Genomic DNA, 15979 nt, shown 5'->3' on the forward strand with positions numbered 1-15979 from the left:
ACATTTATCATTTCATCAAAAACAGAAAAATTGTATCAATACTATCAGTGAAATACGGGGAAGCATATGAATACGTATTAATGGTGTTACACAATACTGTTACTTTTTTTTCCCATAGTAACCCTGTGATGTGAGTTGGGCTGAGAAAAAGTGGGCCAAGCTCACCAACCAGTTTTCATGAGTGAGGCGGGACTAGAGCTAATGTCTCCCACTTTCAAGTCTGGTGTCTTAGACCAAACTGGCTCCCAGTTTATCGGGCTTTAATCCAGCCTCAGGCAATATTGTTCATATTAGTTTGGCACCAACTGAGGCCACAGGATAGAGGGGTGGCAGTTGTAATTCAGGAGCTTTTTTTAGCCATGAGGAGCCATGCTTTCCAAGTTTCCGCATGTAAGACCATGTTTTTGAGACTGGATTTTGCAGGATCAATTGGGACTAATTGCTGTACCAACCATCCTCCTTTTTAGCAACCTCCCTGCATGAGGTCATCTCAGGTTTGGTAGCAGAGTTTTCCAGGCTTATGGTCCTAGGGACTTCAATCTGTTGTCCTTTGGGATGGCCTCAGAAGCCAGAGCACTGCTGGAGGAAAACAAAGAACAAATCCAACCGAACATAGATCAGAGGTGCCATTAAGGCCAAACTTGTGGCAGTAAGAGCATTAAATGCCAGTAGTTCTCCACACTTATTGCATTCACAGAGTGTCACCTGATGGCCCTGTTCAAAGTCATCCAATTCCTCCTCAAGGCAGGCTTAGATATTTTCTTCAGAACTGCACGAAGGAGTTTGTGCAATACCTAACATATAAAATCACTCAGATTTGGTCTGAGTCCAAGCATGGTGAAAGTCCATTACAGAAGCCCTGGGAATGGACTTACCCTGTTGATATCTGGAAATAGTTTGATCCTGTTGGACCTGAGGTAGTGTTTATTACTTATTAGATCCTTGTCATTGAAAGCCCCCAGGAAGGTGACTTCTGGGTAGTTGCATACAATGATTAATGCATCATTGTGGGACAGGGTATACCTGACACTTTTTAAGGAAGCTGTGCTTCTCCTCCTTAAAAAGACATAATTAGATCCCCACCTTGAGTCAATTTTTCCCATCTTCCCTTTCTAGGCAAGATAGTGGAGGAAATGGTTATGCTGCAGCTTCAGAAGGTCCTGGATGAAATGGATTATCTGGACCCCTTTCAGTTGAGTTTCAGGTTATGGGACAGAAAGGATTGTCATGCTTGTTCATGATCTCTGGCAAGAGCAGGATAGAGATAGTGCATCCATCCTCGCTCTCCTTGACTTCTAGGTGACTTTCAATACCATTAACCAAGGTATCCTTTTGGAATGGTTGCAGGATTTGAGATTGGGTGGTGCAGTGTTGCACTAATTCAGTTCCTTTCTCCATGGCCAGTTCCAATTGGTGTGACAGGTGCCCATGGCCACTGCTGCAGAACACAGCATTCTCTCTGCTCCTTTTTAATATCTACATGAAATCACTATATGATATCATCTGGCCCAACAAGATAGGATATTACCAGTATGCTGAGGATAATCAGCTTTACATCTCCATTCCTCATAACCCGTGCTGCTGTGGCTTCCCTTTCATAATATTTAGAGGATGTGGAGATCTGGGATCTGGAGATTTATCGTCTTTAGTTCTGGATGGGGTAGTATTACCTCAGAGAGACTTGGTGCATAACTGGGGGTTTTCCTAGATCTGCAAATTCTATTGAAAGAGCAGGTATGGAAGTAATAAAGCAGAAATAACAGCTATAGCCAAGGCAATCTGCAGATATGAAGCTCGAATTGCAAATTATAGACAGAACCTCCAATTTCAGTCCAACCAGAAATGTTTCTACAATCCATCGAGGGACTGCAGCGAATCAGTCAGTACCTGACAAGGAAGAAGTAGTACAGTTCTGAGCACAGGTATGGAATAACCCAAAGAAATACAACAAGAATACAGCCTGGTTAAAGGAGATGAATAAGAATAAAAAGAAGCTGAAATGAAAGAACTAGTAATAACAGCAGAAACAATAGAGAAAAGAGCAAGGAAGATCAAGAATTGGTCAGCACCAGGTGAAGATGAATTGCATAGTTTTTGTTTGAAACATCTAACTAGTCTACACCCACTCACTGCCAAACAATTTAACAACATACTACAAGGAGGTGAAATTGAAGAGTGGCTAACCTCCGGGAAAACCTAACTGATAACGAAAGATCAAACAAAAGGGGCAGCACCAAGCAACTACAGGCCAATTACCTCTTTACCAAAAATTTTCAAATTGCTAACTGGTGTGATAGCTGATTCTGTCCAACAGCATTTAGTTGAAAACAGTCTCTTTCCACCTGAGCAGAAAGTAAACACCCAATAGCAGACAAACAAAAGATCAACTCCTAATTGACAAAATGATTTTGGGAAAATTGCAAAAGAAGGAAAACCAACCTGAGTGTAGCATGGATTGACTACAAAAAGGCATTCGACTCTCTGCCACATGACTGGATAATCAAGTGTCTAGAGATAACAGAAGTCAGTCAAAACATCAGAAGCTTTATGCAAAGATCGATGGCACAATGGAAGATACTGTTGCAGGTCAATGGTGAGTGACTGGGAGAGGTTAATATCAAGAGAGGAATATTTCCAAAGAGATATACTGTCACCACTAGTATTTGTCACCGCACTGTTTTCTCTCTCAACAATACTGAATAACTCAGGCCATGGCTATCAAACATCAAAAACATCTGTCAGACTATCCTACCTTCTTTATATGGACAACTTGAAGCTGTATAGAAAAACATCACCTGCAATAGAATTGCTGCTCAACACTGCCCATATATATAACCAAAATATTGTAATGGAGTTTGGATTGGACAAATGTGCCATACTTACTATCAAATAATGAAAAATAGTAAAAACTGAAGGAATCAAGATGCCCCATGAAAATTAAGAGTCTGCGTGATGATTAGTACAAATACCTCAGAATCCTTCAATCTGACAACATCAACCTCACTGAAGTCAAGAAAAAGATTAAAGGTGAATCTTTAATATCAAGAGAATAAAGATGTTAAAAGTCCAAACTAAGGGAAGAAAATATCATCAAAGCTATCAACACCTGGACAGTTCCAGTCATTAGATACACAGCTGGAATAGTGAACTGGACTCAAGCAGAACTAAAAGCAATGGATAGGAAGACCAGAAAAATAACGACAATGAATCATGCCTTTCATTCTTGCAGCAACATTGACAGACTCTACCTACCAAGGCAAATAGGTGGGCATGGAATATTGCAAGTACATTAGATAGCTGAAAAAGAAGAAAAAAGGGTTTTGGAAGAATAACTGAAGAACAATGAAGAAGATGCACTAATGTTAGTATGCCAGGAAGGCTTATTGACCAAACTGGACTACAAGAAAGACCAAATGCAGAACAGAATGGAGGCGTGAGAAGACAAAGGACTATATGGCCAGTACATTAAAAAAAACAACAGAGAAAGCAGATAATAACAAGGCCTGGCAATGGCTAAGAGCAGGAAAGTTGAAGAAAGAGACCGAGGGACTAATTCTGGCTGCACAAGACCAAGCCTTAAGGACAAACGTATACAAAGCCAGAATTGAGAAGATAGCAACAGACAGTAAGTGCCATCTATGCAAAGAAGCTGAAGAAACAGTGGACCACCTGGTACGTTGCTGCAAGAAGATTGCACAAACTAACTATAGCAGCGGCATGACAAAGTAGCAACAATGGTGCATTGGAAGATCTGTAAGACGTATCATTTGCCTGAAAGCAAATACTGGTGGGACCATAAAATAAAGAAAGTCATAGAAAATGAAGAAATCAAATTGCTCTGGGATTTTAGAATTCAAACAGGCACCTGCCAGATAGGTAGGTAGGTAGGTAGGTAGGTAGGTAGGTAGGTAGGTAGGTAGATAGATAGATAGATAGATAGATAGATAGATAGATAGATAGATAGATAGATAGATAGATAGATAGATAAACCTTTATTGTCATTTTTTACTGTGGGCACAATGGCACACATTAAAAATGAAATTAAGTTGCTTGCTCTCAAAGTGTACACATACATAACACACATTTAAACATACTATATACAATATATGTATAGACCTACAACCTTACATATAAGTAACATATAAATATTAATCATTGTTCATCTTGAATACATAATACATCCATAACATCCCAATTGTCAATAAGAAAAACAAAAAAGTCTGGATAGTAGATTCAGTAGAAAATCTGGAGAAGATAACAAAATACAAAGACCACAAATAGAAACAGAACGACTGTAGCAAAAGCAAGGAAAGGTAATACCCATAGTAATAGGAACCTTGGCTGCATCCCAAAACAATTGGAGCACCACTTGAACACTATTGGAATTGACAAATTCTCCATTAAGTCAACTGCAAAAGGTGGCCTGGGAACAGCTTCCATCCTGCAACAATATCTATAATACCATCAAATATCCACATCTGCCTATCCCAGGTCCTTGGTAAGGACTTGATAGACAAAAATGCCAAACCTAGTCTGAATATCTGACTGACTATGTGATGATCAATAAATAAATAACTGAAGCTATGGGAGTTGTGCAGACAGTATTTACCATTACAACATTATACAATGTTCTAAAATGAAGAACCAAAGATTTTTATATTCTAATTTTAAAATGTAATTATATATGCAATGCAAAAGGAACAAATTACTCACTAATTGACTTTCCTGGATAAAGCTTTGCCTGAGGATAGCCAGGGATCATCTTTTCATTTTTAGCTCTTAAATTTTCAAGTTCATGTTTGATAATATATTGACATTCTGCCATTGTAAGGAAATCATGATTGTCCTCTAAACAAAAAAGAAATGCATTGCTGAAAAGTACATTCTTATTTTGACAAGTTCCAAGCAAAAGTAATTGCATGAGGATTCTAAAATCTTATATCCTATATGCAATGGAAATATTCTCCACTTTTCTAAAACTGTTAATTATTAACATTAACAAAATGCTAGTATTCTGAGCAAAATTTATCCAATAACATTATGCTTATTTATTTCACAATATTTCCTGAAATGGTTAACAGTGTGATTCCTAAATAGCAAGAAACTTGAAATTATTTCACAATTGTTTTATTTTTACCTGCAAAATCTTTAAAATTTTTTCTAGATGTATATGAAAACACTCTCATTGAATTATCATTACATTCTTTAACCAACCCTACAGTTTCCGCTCCTAGAAGCAGCCTTAAATAAGATGCTCCAACAAGATATATGTTCTTGCTTTCTTCAATCTCTTTTCCTTTCTCCACCAAGGGTTTAACTAAAAGTTGGGCTCCTTCAAAAAAGGAAAACAAGTCAAGTTAATTATTTAAGGTCATAGTGAAGAGGATGTACTGTGTGTATTATGTACACAGCTTATGCTAAGTCCTAAAAATGGGAATGACAGTTATGTTCACAAGACATGTTTGGATAAAATTAAACTAATTACACAGTCATTTCATTTATTGGGTCATTTCTGTTATGAAATTCTTGGATTAAAGGAGGTCTGAATTAGGGAAACTAACTCTTTTATTTGATTTGGTTGCTGCAATTATATTAAAAAAAATAGGAAAATATAAGTTCTAGGCAAATGGGTAAGATAGTCATTTCTTGATTGTTGGTCTAGTATTAATCCTGGTGTTAATCTTTGTTTATCTAGTGTTGATTGCTGGTGAAGAGGTGTTTTGGTCTTTTGGTTTCCTTTTTGGATTTTTGATTGTTTCTTTTGATGATAGATGTTGTTTATCTTTATGTGCCTGTGGGGATGAGACAGCATATAGGGCGGAGGTACAAAAACTATCCATATGGTGTAGTAACAACAACTTGCACCTAAACATTGGCAAGACGAAAGAGATGGTGTTAGACTTCCGGAGAAAAAAGGAGGAACCTGCCCCACTTTACATCGGAGAGAACTGTGTAGAGAGAGTTTCCTCCTTTAAATTTCTGGGAGTCTACCTCTGTGAAGATCTGACCTGGAAAGTTAACACAACCCAGGTGGCTAGAAAGGCCCAACAGAGGCTTCACTTTCTTAGGGTCTTGCGGAAGAACAGGGTAGAACAACGGCTAATGACCCTCTTTTACTGGTCTACTATAGAGAGCGTCCTCTCGTATGGTATTGTGGTTTGGTATGCTGGTCTGACAGCCGCGGATAGGAAAGTATTACAGAGGGTAGTGAGCACAGCACAAGACATTGTGGGCTGTTCCCTGACACCACTGGATGACCTCGCCAGGGCTCGTTGCCTTGGAAGAGTGAGGAAGATTCTCAGGGATGACTCACACCCTGGACGGTATCTCTTTACTCTCCTACCATCCGGTAGGAGATATAGGAATATAGCCAGCCGTACCAACAGGCTGAAAAATAGCTTTTATCCGTGGGCTGTTAGGCTTTTAAATGGGACATAATCTTATGCAGAATTGACTTGGGAGGCCGGTGTGTGGTGTAGTTGGTTCACATGGTGTGGTAGGATGGAGGGTTTGTTGTCACTGTGTGTTGGGGGGAGAGAGCACGGGGGGCGGGGAGGGAGGCTCAGCTAATCTCAATGTACACATGTTGTACTTTGACAATAAAGGTTTATTATTATTATGACTGGCTGCAGAATATCCAAATATTGTTCTTGCTTGTCCTTCCTGATTAAGAAAATAATCTCATTCCTTTTTAGCTTTTTCTGTCCAGAGTAATAGAGAATGATATTCTGTATGGAAGTATCCAATTTCAATCCATTTCAATTTGTTGATACCTAAGATAACAATATAAAGTCCAACCTAAAGTCTAACCAATATAAAGTCCTAAAAATGGGAATGACAGTTATGTTCACAAGACATGTTTGGATAAAATTAAACTAATTACACAGTCATTTCATTTATTGGGTCATTTCTGTTATGAAATTCTTGGATTAAAGGAGGTCTGAATTAGGGAAACTAACTCTTTTATTTGATTTGGTTGCTGCAATTATATTAAAAAAATAGGAAAATATAAGTTCTAGGCAAATGGGTAAGATAGCCATTTCTTCCCTATTTTCACTTATTTGCAAAACATTCCCCATTTAAGATTCCCCACACAGTTTCTATGAAGGTAGCCCCTGACTTATAATTCTGTTCAGCAACCATTCAAAATTAGATGTTGCTCTTAAAAGGTTTTCAAAAATGTAATTTAGCTAAAAAAAGGTCTAAAGGTGGCAAGATGGAAACCTCAGACTAGATGGAAGCATTGTTTAATAAATATCTCTAAACTTAGGTCCAGGAAAAAAAATAACATTTCTTTTGATTCCAAAAGGTGGAATTTCTAATTTTTTAAAAAGCCTAAATCGGTGTGTGTGTGTGTGTGTGTATGTGTGTGTGTCTGTATGTGTGTGTCAATATGCATGTATCTTCTGTCATCTGCAATAAAGCAATTTATCAAGCCATACAGAATAACAGAATTGGAAGGGACTTTGGAGGTCTTCTAGTCCACCCCTCTGCTCAGGCAGGAAAAATTATACCATTTCAGACAACAAATAGCTGTCCAATCTCTTCTTAAAAACTTCCAGTGTTGGAGCATTCACAACTTCTGGAGGCAGGTTGTTCCACTGATTAACTGTTCCAACTGTCAGGAAATTTCTCCTTAGTTCTAGGTTGCTTCTCTCCCTGATTAGTTTCAATCCGTTGCTTCTTGCGTAATCTAAGGGTTTGTACTGTAAGTAAATTCCTAAATATGAAGTTAATTTTTTCAGGAGTTGAAACTTATTCCTTGACTGCATAAATTCTTGTATTACAGAGAAACAGACAAACTGAATAACTTAAAACACATATCCTGGCACATGTGCCATATATTTGTAACATTTGGACTGCTTCTCCTGTTAGGTACAAAACTATTTTTATTCATCTCTGATTCACATTTCCAAAATAGAACAGTCTCTCTGCAAAAAAAAAAAAAAGTTTAAAAGTACCCTGAAAAATCTCTTTGCCTACACATATGCATACTTTTCTATTGTGTATTATAAATCAATGTTCACAAAAAATGCTTATAAATTGTCTTATAAAACTAAGGGCACTCACCTCCATTCTTCTTCTTCCCTACAATCTTCTGCATCAGCCACTCTTTGGTTTCATCTTTGGTATTTTGTGCAAGCTCAACCACCACCAAAGGCTTGAAATTATCCTCAAATGTATCATATGCAGACCAGCTTATCTTCATCTTTTTGACAACCAACTTATCAAATAAATAGAAAATAATAAAAAGGTTTTGTGGTTGTGAAAGATGGTAATATTCACGGCAACACTGCTACAAAACAACTACTTTTTGTCTGCTTTCATTCTTTTTTGGGTACAGCAACAGCAAAATTTTACCATCAATTTAAAAAAGACACTTCCAGTTTATCCACATATTCTCAGTCAAGCTCTGCTGTTTCAAAGAACCCTATTTCCCTCTTCATTCTGGTATTCTCTGAGCTACAGACTTTTAAGGCTTTGAGATTTTTACACTAATTATCAGCAGATTACCCTGAAATAAAAATATTTGCAAGGTACCTAACTGGAGAAACATAATGTATGTTAATCCTTGTATCAAATATGTTAGATATGTTAAAATAGAAGTTTATCTCAATGATTTAGTTTCTAGTCAAGAAACAAGACACATGCCATTTTATTGGAAAACCTGTCAAGAATTTCTTTCACGCGATAGAGGGTGTATCTATGGGAGTGAGTTTGGATATGGTTTCTTATAAGGAATTACTTACATTGGAAGGGAATGATTGGCAACTTAAATCATTAGATGAGTTAAGACAAGAAAACATAAGTCACTCTTGGTTTCAATATACCCAATTGAAAGCTAGGTGGAAGTTAGATCAAAAGGTTGGCATCACAATTATAGATCAAAATTTAGTAAAACAAATTAGAGACTTAAATTGTGCACATATAAAGAGGATATATAATGCTTTAATTGAATTGGATTCGGAAACGGAATTAGTTAAAGATTGTATGATAAAGTGGGCACAAAATATTCAGGAACCAATTTCGTTGGACACTTGGGAGATAATTTGGGTCAGAAATGTTAAATTTACTCAGGCTCAAAACTTAAGAGAAAATTTTTATAAAATGTTTTATAGATGGCATCTGGATCCCAAGAAGTTGTCTAACATGTATCCTAACTTACAGTCTAAATGTTGGAGATGTGGTAGTTTAGAAGCCACCTATTTTCATATGTGGTGGACTTGTAGAAATGTAAAAGCTTTTTGGATTAAAATTTGGTGGAACATTCAAAAGATTTTTAAGAGAAAGATAAAGTTTTCTCCGCAATTGTTTTTATTGGGTATTGTTGTAGATTGTGATGTTAAAGAAACCAATTTGATGTTGAATATGATAGCAGCACGGTTACTGGTGGGACAATATTGGAAGAAAGATAGTTTGCCTACTATAGAAGAATGGGTGCTTAAAGTTTCGAATTTTGCAGAAATGTCTAAGATTTCTGCTTACTTGAAAGATCATTCACAGGAAAGTTATATTTCAGTTTGGAGGAGATGGATAGATTATATTCAGAATAAATATGGGACTAAAAAGTTCCATTTAGCTTATGAGTAGATTTTAAAGGGATATTGTTATTGATTGTTGGTACTTTGTATGTATTTATGTTAAAGGGGAGTTAAAGCACATTATGAATTTGGTTAATTGTATATTATGTATAATTTTTATTTAGAATATGATTATTATAACTATAATCCTGTATTTAGCTCTGGGAAGTGGGGGGGGGGAAGTGGGCGGGTTTGGGTGGGGGGGATTTGGGGATATATTGTAAAATCTTGTTTTTGTAAAACTCTTTAATAAAAAAAAAGAATTTCTTTCTGACCTATCTCATATTTCCCCACCCCAAAACAAGATGTGATTGTTCTGTGTTTCTTTCTCATGCTCTCCGTTTTCCCTGGACTGAGTTGCTGTTTCTCTTCAACCATTTAGCCATTCCTTTCCCAAGATTATCCCTACATTGCTTTACAGTGCTTTATCTTTCTGTAGCTTCCTTGTTATAACATTTCTATATTATTTAATTTAGTTCTGTACTATAATGCTTATCTTATTTTTTGTTGCTTAGGTTATACCATTCCCCCTTACTTTCTACCTTTTCTTAGATTTAATTTTCCTCTTTCTTAATTTGAGGTTTCTTGCCTATAGTAAATTTGGCCATTTCAGCTGATTTTGCTCTTAATCCAACACAGTTTCTAAAAGGTAGAGTTGATACAAGGACTCATTGCCAGGCTGCAGTATTATGCTCTGCCACTGTGCCAATGAGTCTCTTTCTATCCACTGAGAGTTCCCAGTTTCTTGCTCTGGAACTCGTATGGACCTCTGCTACTTCTGACTACTGCCAATTCCTAGGGTCTCTCATCAACCCTTGCTACGAGCTTTCTTTTATCTAGGTTTCTATACTCTGGTACTGTTCAGTCAGATCCTGCTTCACCCCACCCAGTCTGCTGCAGTGGGATGTTGTTGGCCTACCCTGGCCTCTTCAAACAGCAGCATTGCTGAGATAATTCAAGTGCCCTTTTTGGCTGTTCCACTGCTTCCACTGCTTTGTTCACTGTTTTCCAGACTGGTCATGTCCTGTACTTGTACCTCTTAATTGCTAGCGTCTGCATCTGCTAGTGTCCAGGCTGCCAGCTTCTGAGTTTACAGAATAGTGTCTATACTTGGTCCCTCACAATAGTCTCAAGGAACTCAGCCCAACAGAGACCAGTTGGTGTTAGCAAGGGATTCTCTCTGCTGTGACTCTCATCAATCTTCGGCCTACAGCTATCATCTCTACTCATTGCTGCACTTTGCTATCATTGCCACATATCCTGAATGTCTGGCTGTTCTCACAGACAGTCCTTCCCCTTTCTTGGCACTTTTTCTTCTTGTTCTTTCTACTCTGCCCTGGACAATAGCTCTCCCACTGCAATTTAGTAATGGCAATGCTTCAACCCAACTGTTTGATTATTTTGGCCTTCCAGTTTCTATGCTTCTCTCAACGCAATGGGCCAGTGTTAAAGAATCAGCTTTTCATTTTGAGCACATAAGAAGGCACATATAATTTTTTTTAAAAAAAAGCTTGTTTCCTTGCGGCCTTGCATTAATCCACCAACCCAAAGGTAGATTTTGTAGAATTAAGCTCAACATTTTCATTTTATTTCTCAAATAAAATTATGAAGGAAGTTAAGAGTCTTCAGAATTCACCTACCAATATTAGCTGAAAAATAGATGCAAACTTCAAAGGCACTTACATATTATTCTAAATAAAAAGGGGTGAGACCCGAGGGATTAGAAGAACGATAAAAGAAGAGTCCTACATAGAATGCCTGTGCCCATAAAATAATAGGCATTTTAAAACTGTGGTGTATGTTCTTCTACATTATTTTTATGTTTTATAAAGAGTACATCTATCTTATCTATTAAAGAACATATATCTTCTTATCTATCCATTAAGTCTAATTTTATTATATTTATCACTTCAAAATAATTATTCACTTGTAATTTATAAAACAGCCAGGTTCTCAAGGGTAGCGTGTAATATTTGATAGATCTAATATAGAGTTAGCATTAATTACAACAGAAATCTTTATTTTTGTATTTTTAGCCTTTTATTATTTAATTCAATGATTCTTCAAACCAATTTGAAGAAATAAATTTATTTAATAGTAGTTTGGAAAAGTTAGATACTATTTTAAAATTATATATAATTACTAATTTAATTTAGCCACTATTTTAGGTTAATTTTAATATTTATTGTGTTATATTGATTTTTGGACTATATATTTATTATATCCATGCATTTTAATCATTTAGTGCCTTTGATATTTTATAGTAATACATAATATTATAGTTTTTTTAACAGTTTATAACAGTAGTTATTTTTTTGTAACTATTTGAAATATTTCATAAACTTTTAAAACTGTATTAACATTTATTTTAATATTGAAGGTAAATGTACAAAATAATATGTCTCAAGAGCACTGCATTGGAACAGTGACAACTGTAGCAAACTTCCATTATGTCAAAAGACAACATATGCAGGGTGACGTGGTAATTGCATTCTGGCGTCATAATGTTTGATGCAAATACACAAGTTGCATCACTGCAACGACGTTATTAGGCAAACGTTTCCATTTGCCCCTCCCTCCCGGCACCATCCCAAGGGTGCCTCGTATACCACAAATAGCGTATTGTTCAGTCAGGAATCTGTCACGTTATCAACGTTTAACTTGTTCTTTAATCCATTTTGCTCTCTTCCTCCGTGATTTCATTTTGCGCTGTTGGCTTCTTTGGGGATTCTTTAAGATTTACACTCTAGCAAAGATTCCCATTTAAGGCTGTCATTCTACACCCATACCACGTGCGAGAAGTTAGGCTGGAGCAACCGAGACCTGCATTTTATTCCTACCCTCCTCTCCCCTCCCTCCCCCCGCCAGGCCCTGCTATCTTCTCTTAAAGGCAGGAGCAGAGCTCCGGACGGGGAAATGACTGATCTGGAGAAATGCAAGAGTTCCTTTTCTTCCCATGGCACAGTAAAGAGAGTTCGCCTCCTGCAAATTTACCCGCCCCCCCCCCAATCCGGCTGAGCCTCTTGAGGCGAGCAGGGAGTGCCAAAGGAAAAACACGCGCCAAGAGAGAGAAAGGGCAAGGTCCAAGCAAGAAGGATGGTGGTACTAAGTTTCGGGAAAGTCTGAAGTGCAAAATGTGTGAGATCCCAGAAGTAATAGCGGGTGAAGCGAAGAATGTGACACGAGCAGCAAACAAGAACCCCCACCTTTGCGTCCCTTCCCGGAGCGTACTTTTCCCCGACCTCACCACCACCACTTATCCTTCCCTCTTTTAGGGAATGAGGAAGAAGACTCCGGCCTTTTTCATCCGGAGGAAGAACGGAGCTTCTTTCCCTGCATACGCCCTCATCCATTCACTCACCCTCAACCTGTCTTCTCAACGGCCGCCAGGGGGAGGGAAGGCTACGCCGCGGCTCCGCAACACATCATGACAGCCGCCAACGGGCGGAACCACTCCAGGCGATCTGCGCCTGCTTGGAGGGGCGGGGACTCTCACTCGCCCCGCCTCTGTGGCGAGAAAGAAAGTTTTATTGGTTCTCTCAGCAGAGCAAGCTTCTCCGCAAACACCCTGCCGTGCGCTTGTAGGGAGATGCGCGCGCACCTCTCTATTTCTTGCGAGGGGAGAAATGGTTTTGGCCGTGGAGGTGTGTGTTAGTTGTTTGTGCGTGGATTTAGATTTAGATTTATCTGTATTCTATTTCCTTGTCTAATGGCTCTGACTTATTCTTCCTTTTCCTGGGCACTTAAATGTATGATGAGCAAATGTATAATTAATTGGCGTTTTTTGAAATGTTCCGTTGCATACATAAAACACCAAAAACATTTATTATTTATAGCCCATCTTGTTCCAGTTATCTTCTTTTGGATAATTACTGAGGCAGAATTTGAGAGTATAGCTATACTTTGTGTATAAGTACATAACCCATCACAAACAGTAAATACTTTATTATTGCAAATCTAACATGATCCTGTATATCTTTGTAACTTAGGGCACATTTACACTTCCAGTGTACCTCAATGCAAGACACCCATCATTTCTTGAGGCCTGGAACAATGCTAGATGGTTGATGATGATGATGTCAATTGTCAATTCACCCTCAATTGGCTAGTAACATAATCTCTACCTCTAGCTCCATATCAGAACTGCTGTTTTCTGACATGTGACAGATCAAACCTTGGCTTCTAGTTAGTATGCTGTGTTTTAATAACCTATAAGCCCCTCCACCATTCCTATTGGCTGCAATAGCCTGTGTGGGGAACTAGTCACTGCTTTTTACTGCCCTTTTAATTTTTTTAACAATTTCACAATATCCCATTCCACTCCTCCTGGGCTGTCTCAGTGGCGGAGGAAGGGTGTTGTCCTTGGGAGGGATCAGCAAAAAATGCCAGGAATGCATGCCCAGAGTATAAGATCGAATGATCCCAGGCAGCAGCTAAAGCAAGTAAGCAAGCTAAATATAACAAGAAACAGCAATACAAGAACATTCTGGAAGTGGATGATCCCTTCTACTATGCAGAAGAGACAATGTAAAGTACTCATGTATTTTACCAAGAAAACTACGTGGATAGGCAATGTACTGCCAATGGGCCCCTCAATTGGTAACCACTCAACATGTTACTGAGGAAGAGCTAAGGATCTTCTTGAACACTAATGGTGTTTTTGACATAGCTCAATTTTAGATGTCTAGTTGCTAATATTGCCATGCAGGAAAAGAACATACAAAGCAGCAATAACAGTATTAGAGCTGAAACATGAAAAGTAAAAAAGCATGAATATGAGAAAGCTCAATGCAGTGGAAGGTTAGACTTTATATTATTAAATTAGGTATCAACAAATTGAAATGGATTGAAATTGGATACTTCCATACAGAATAACATTCTCTATTACTCTGGACACAAAAAGCTAAAAAGGAATGAGATTATTTTCTTAATCAGGAAGGACAAGCAAGAACAATATTTGGATATTCTGCAGCCAGTCATAATAATAATAAACCTTTATTGTCAAAGTACAACATGTGTACATTGAGATTAGCTGAGCCTCCCTCCCCCCCCTGCTCTCTCCCCCCAACACACAGTGACAACAAACCCTCCATCCTACCACACCATGTGAACCAACTACACCACACACCGGCCTCCCAAGTCAATTCTGCATAAGATTATGTCCCATTTAAAAGCCTAACAGCCCACGGATAAAAGCTATTTTTCAGCCTGTTGGTACGGCTGGCTATATTCCTATATCTCCTACCGGATGGTAGGAGAGTAAAGAGATACCGTCCAGGGTGTGAGTCATCCCTGAGAATCTTCCTCACTCTTCCAAGGCAACGAGCCCTGGCGAGGTCATCCAGTGGTGTCAGGGAACAGCCCACAATGTCTTGTGCTGTGCTCACTACCCTCTGTAATACTTTCCTGTCTGCGGCTGTCAGACCAGCATACCAAACCACAATACCATACGAGAGGACGCTCTCTATAGTAGACCAGTAAAAGAGGGTCATTAGCCGTTGTTCTACCCTGTTCTTCCGCAAGACCCTAAGAAAGTGAAGCCTCTGTTGGGCCTTTCTAGCCACCTGGGTTGTGTTAACTTTCCAGGTCAGATCTTCACAGAGGTAGACTCCCAGAAATTTAAAGGAGGAAACTCTCTCTACACAGTCCTCCCCGATGTAAAGTGGGGCAGGTTCCTCCTTTTTTCTCCGGAAGTCTAACACCATCTCTTTCGTCTTGCCAATGTTTAGGTGCAGGTTGTTGTTACTACACCATATGGATAGTTTTTGTACCTCCGCCCTATATGCTGTCTCATCCCCACAGGCACATAAAGATAAATAAACAACATCTATCATCAAAAGAAACAATCAAAAATCCAAAAAGGAAACCAAAAGACCAAAACACCTCTTCACCAGCAATCAACACTAGATAAACAAAGATTAACACCAGGATTAATACTAGACCAACAATCAAGAAATAGATAATGCCCCAATCAAGGAACTATCGACTCAGGCTAACAATAAACAACAGCTTAATCAAGAAATCACAAAGAACACTCCCACCAACAATGACAGAGCAAGCTACTATAAAGAAAGCAAACCACACTCCCTTCTAGCACTGATGATGTTACCTAGTTTGCTAATGTCTGCAAGAAAACAACCTCAACCTCAAGCTCAGACAGCACCAAGGACCCCCACGCATCAGAAATTAATCATATGCAAATTCCAAGCCAGGCTAAAGTGAAAGAAAAAAGTTAACCACTTTTCTCAATAGGATTTTGAGCATATACTTATCACTCTCAAGGAAAACAGGAAGAATAATGTCATTGATAGAGAATCAGAGAAATGGTGGAATAAAATCAAAGAAGGGAAAAAACAGTCCAACCTACCAAAACCAGTGCCATAAAAAACAGAATAGAT

At 38.3% G+C, this 15979-nt stretch overlaps 1 protein-coding gene across 1 annotated transcript in view; it reads right to left on the reverse strand.

The window, feature by feature from the left end:
* ANO10 (anoctamin 10) overlaps positions 1-13029 on the reverse strand; it is a 62830-nt gene extending 49801 nt beyond the window's left edge. The window contains exons 1-4 of the mRNA XM_081345076.1: positions 12943-13029; positions 8071-8224; positions 5138-5332; positions 4714-4848 (exon numbers count right to left, since the gene is read on the reverse strand). Of these exons, the coding sequence (XP_081201202.1) occupies positions 4714-4848; positions 5138-5332; positions 8071-8209 (469 nt within the window). The 5' untranslated portion in view covers positions 8210-8224; positions 12943-13029. The remainder of the gene's footprint in view (positions 1-4713; positions 4849-5137; positions 5333-8070; positions 8225-12942) is intronic.
* Positions 13030-15979: the final 2950 nt, after the last annotated feature.

The sequence above is a fragment of the Vipera berus genome (assembly GCF_964194415.1).
Source record: "Vipera berus genome assembly, chromosome: Z".
In the NCBI taxonomy this organism is placed as follows: Eukaryota; Metazoa; Chordata; class Lepidosauria; order Squamata; family Viperidae; genus Vipera; species Vipera berus.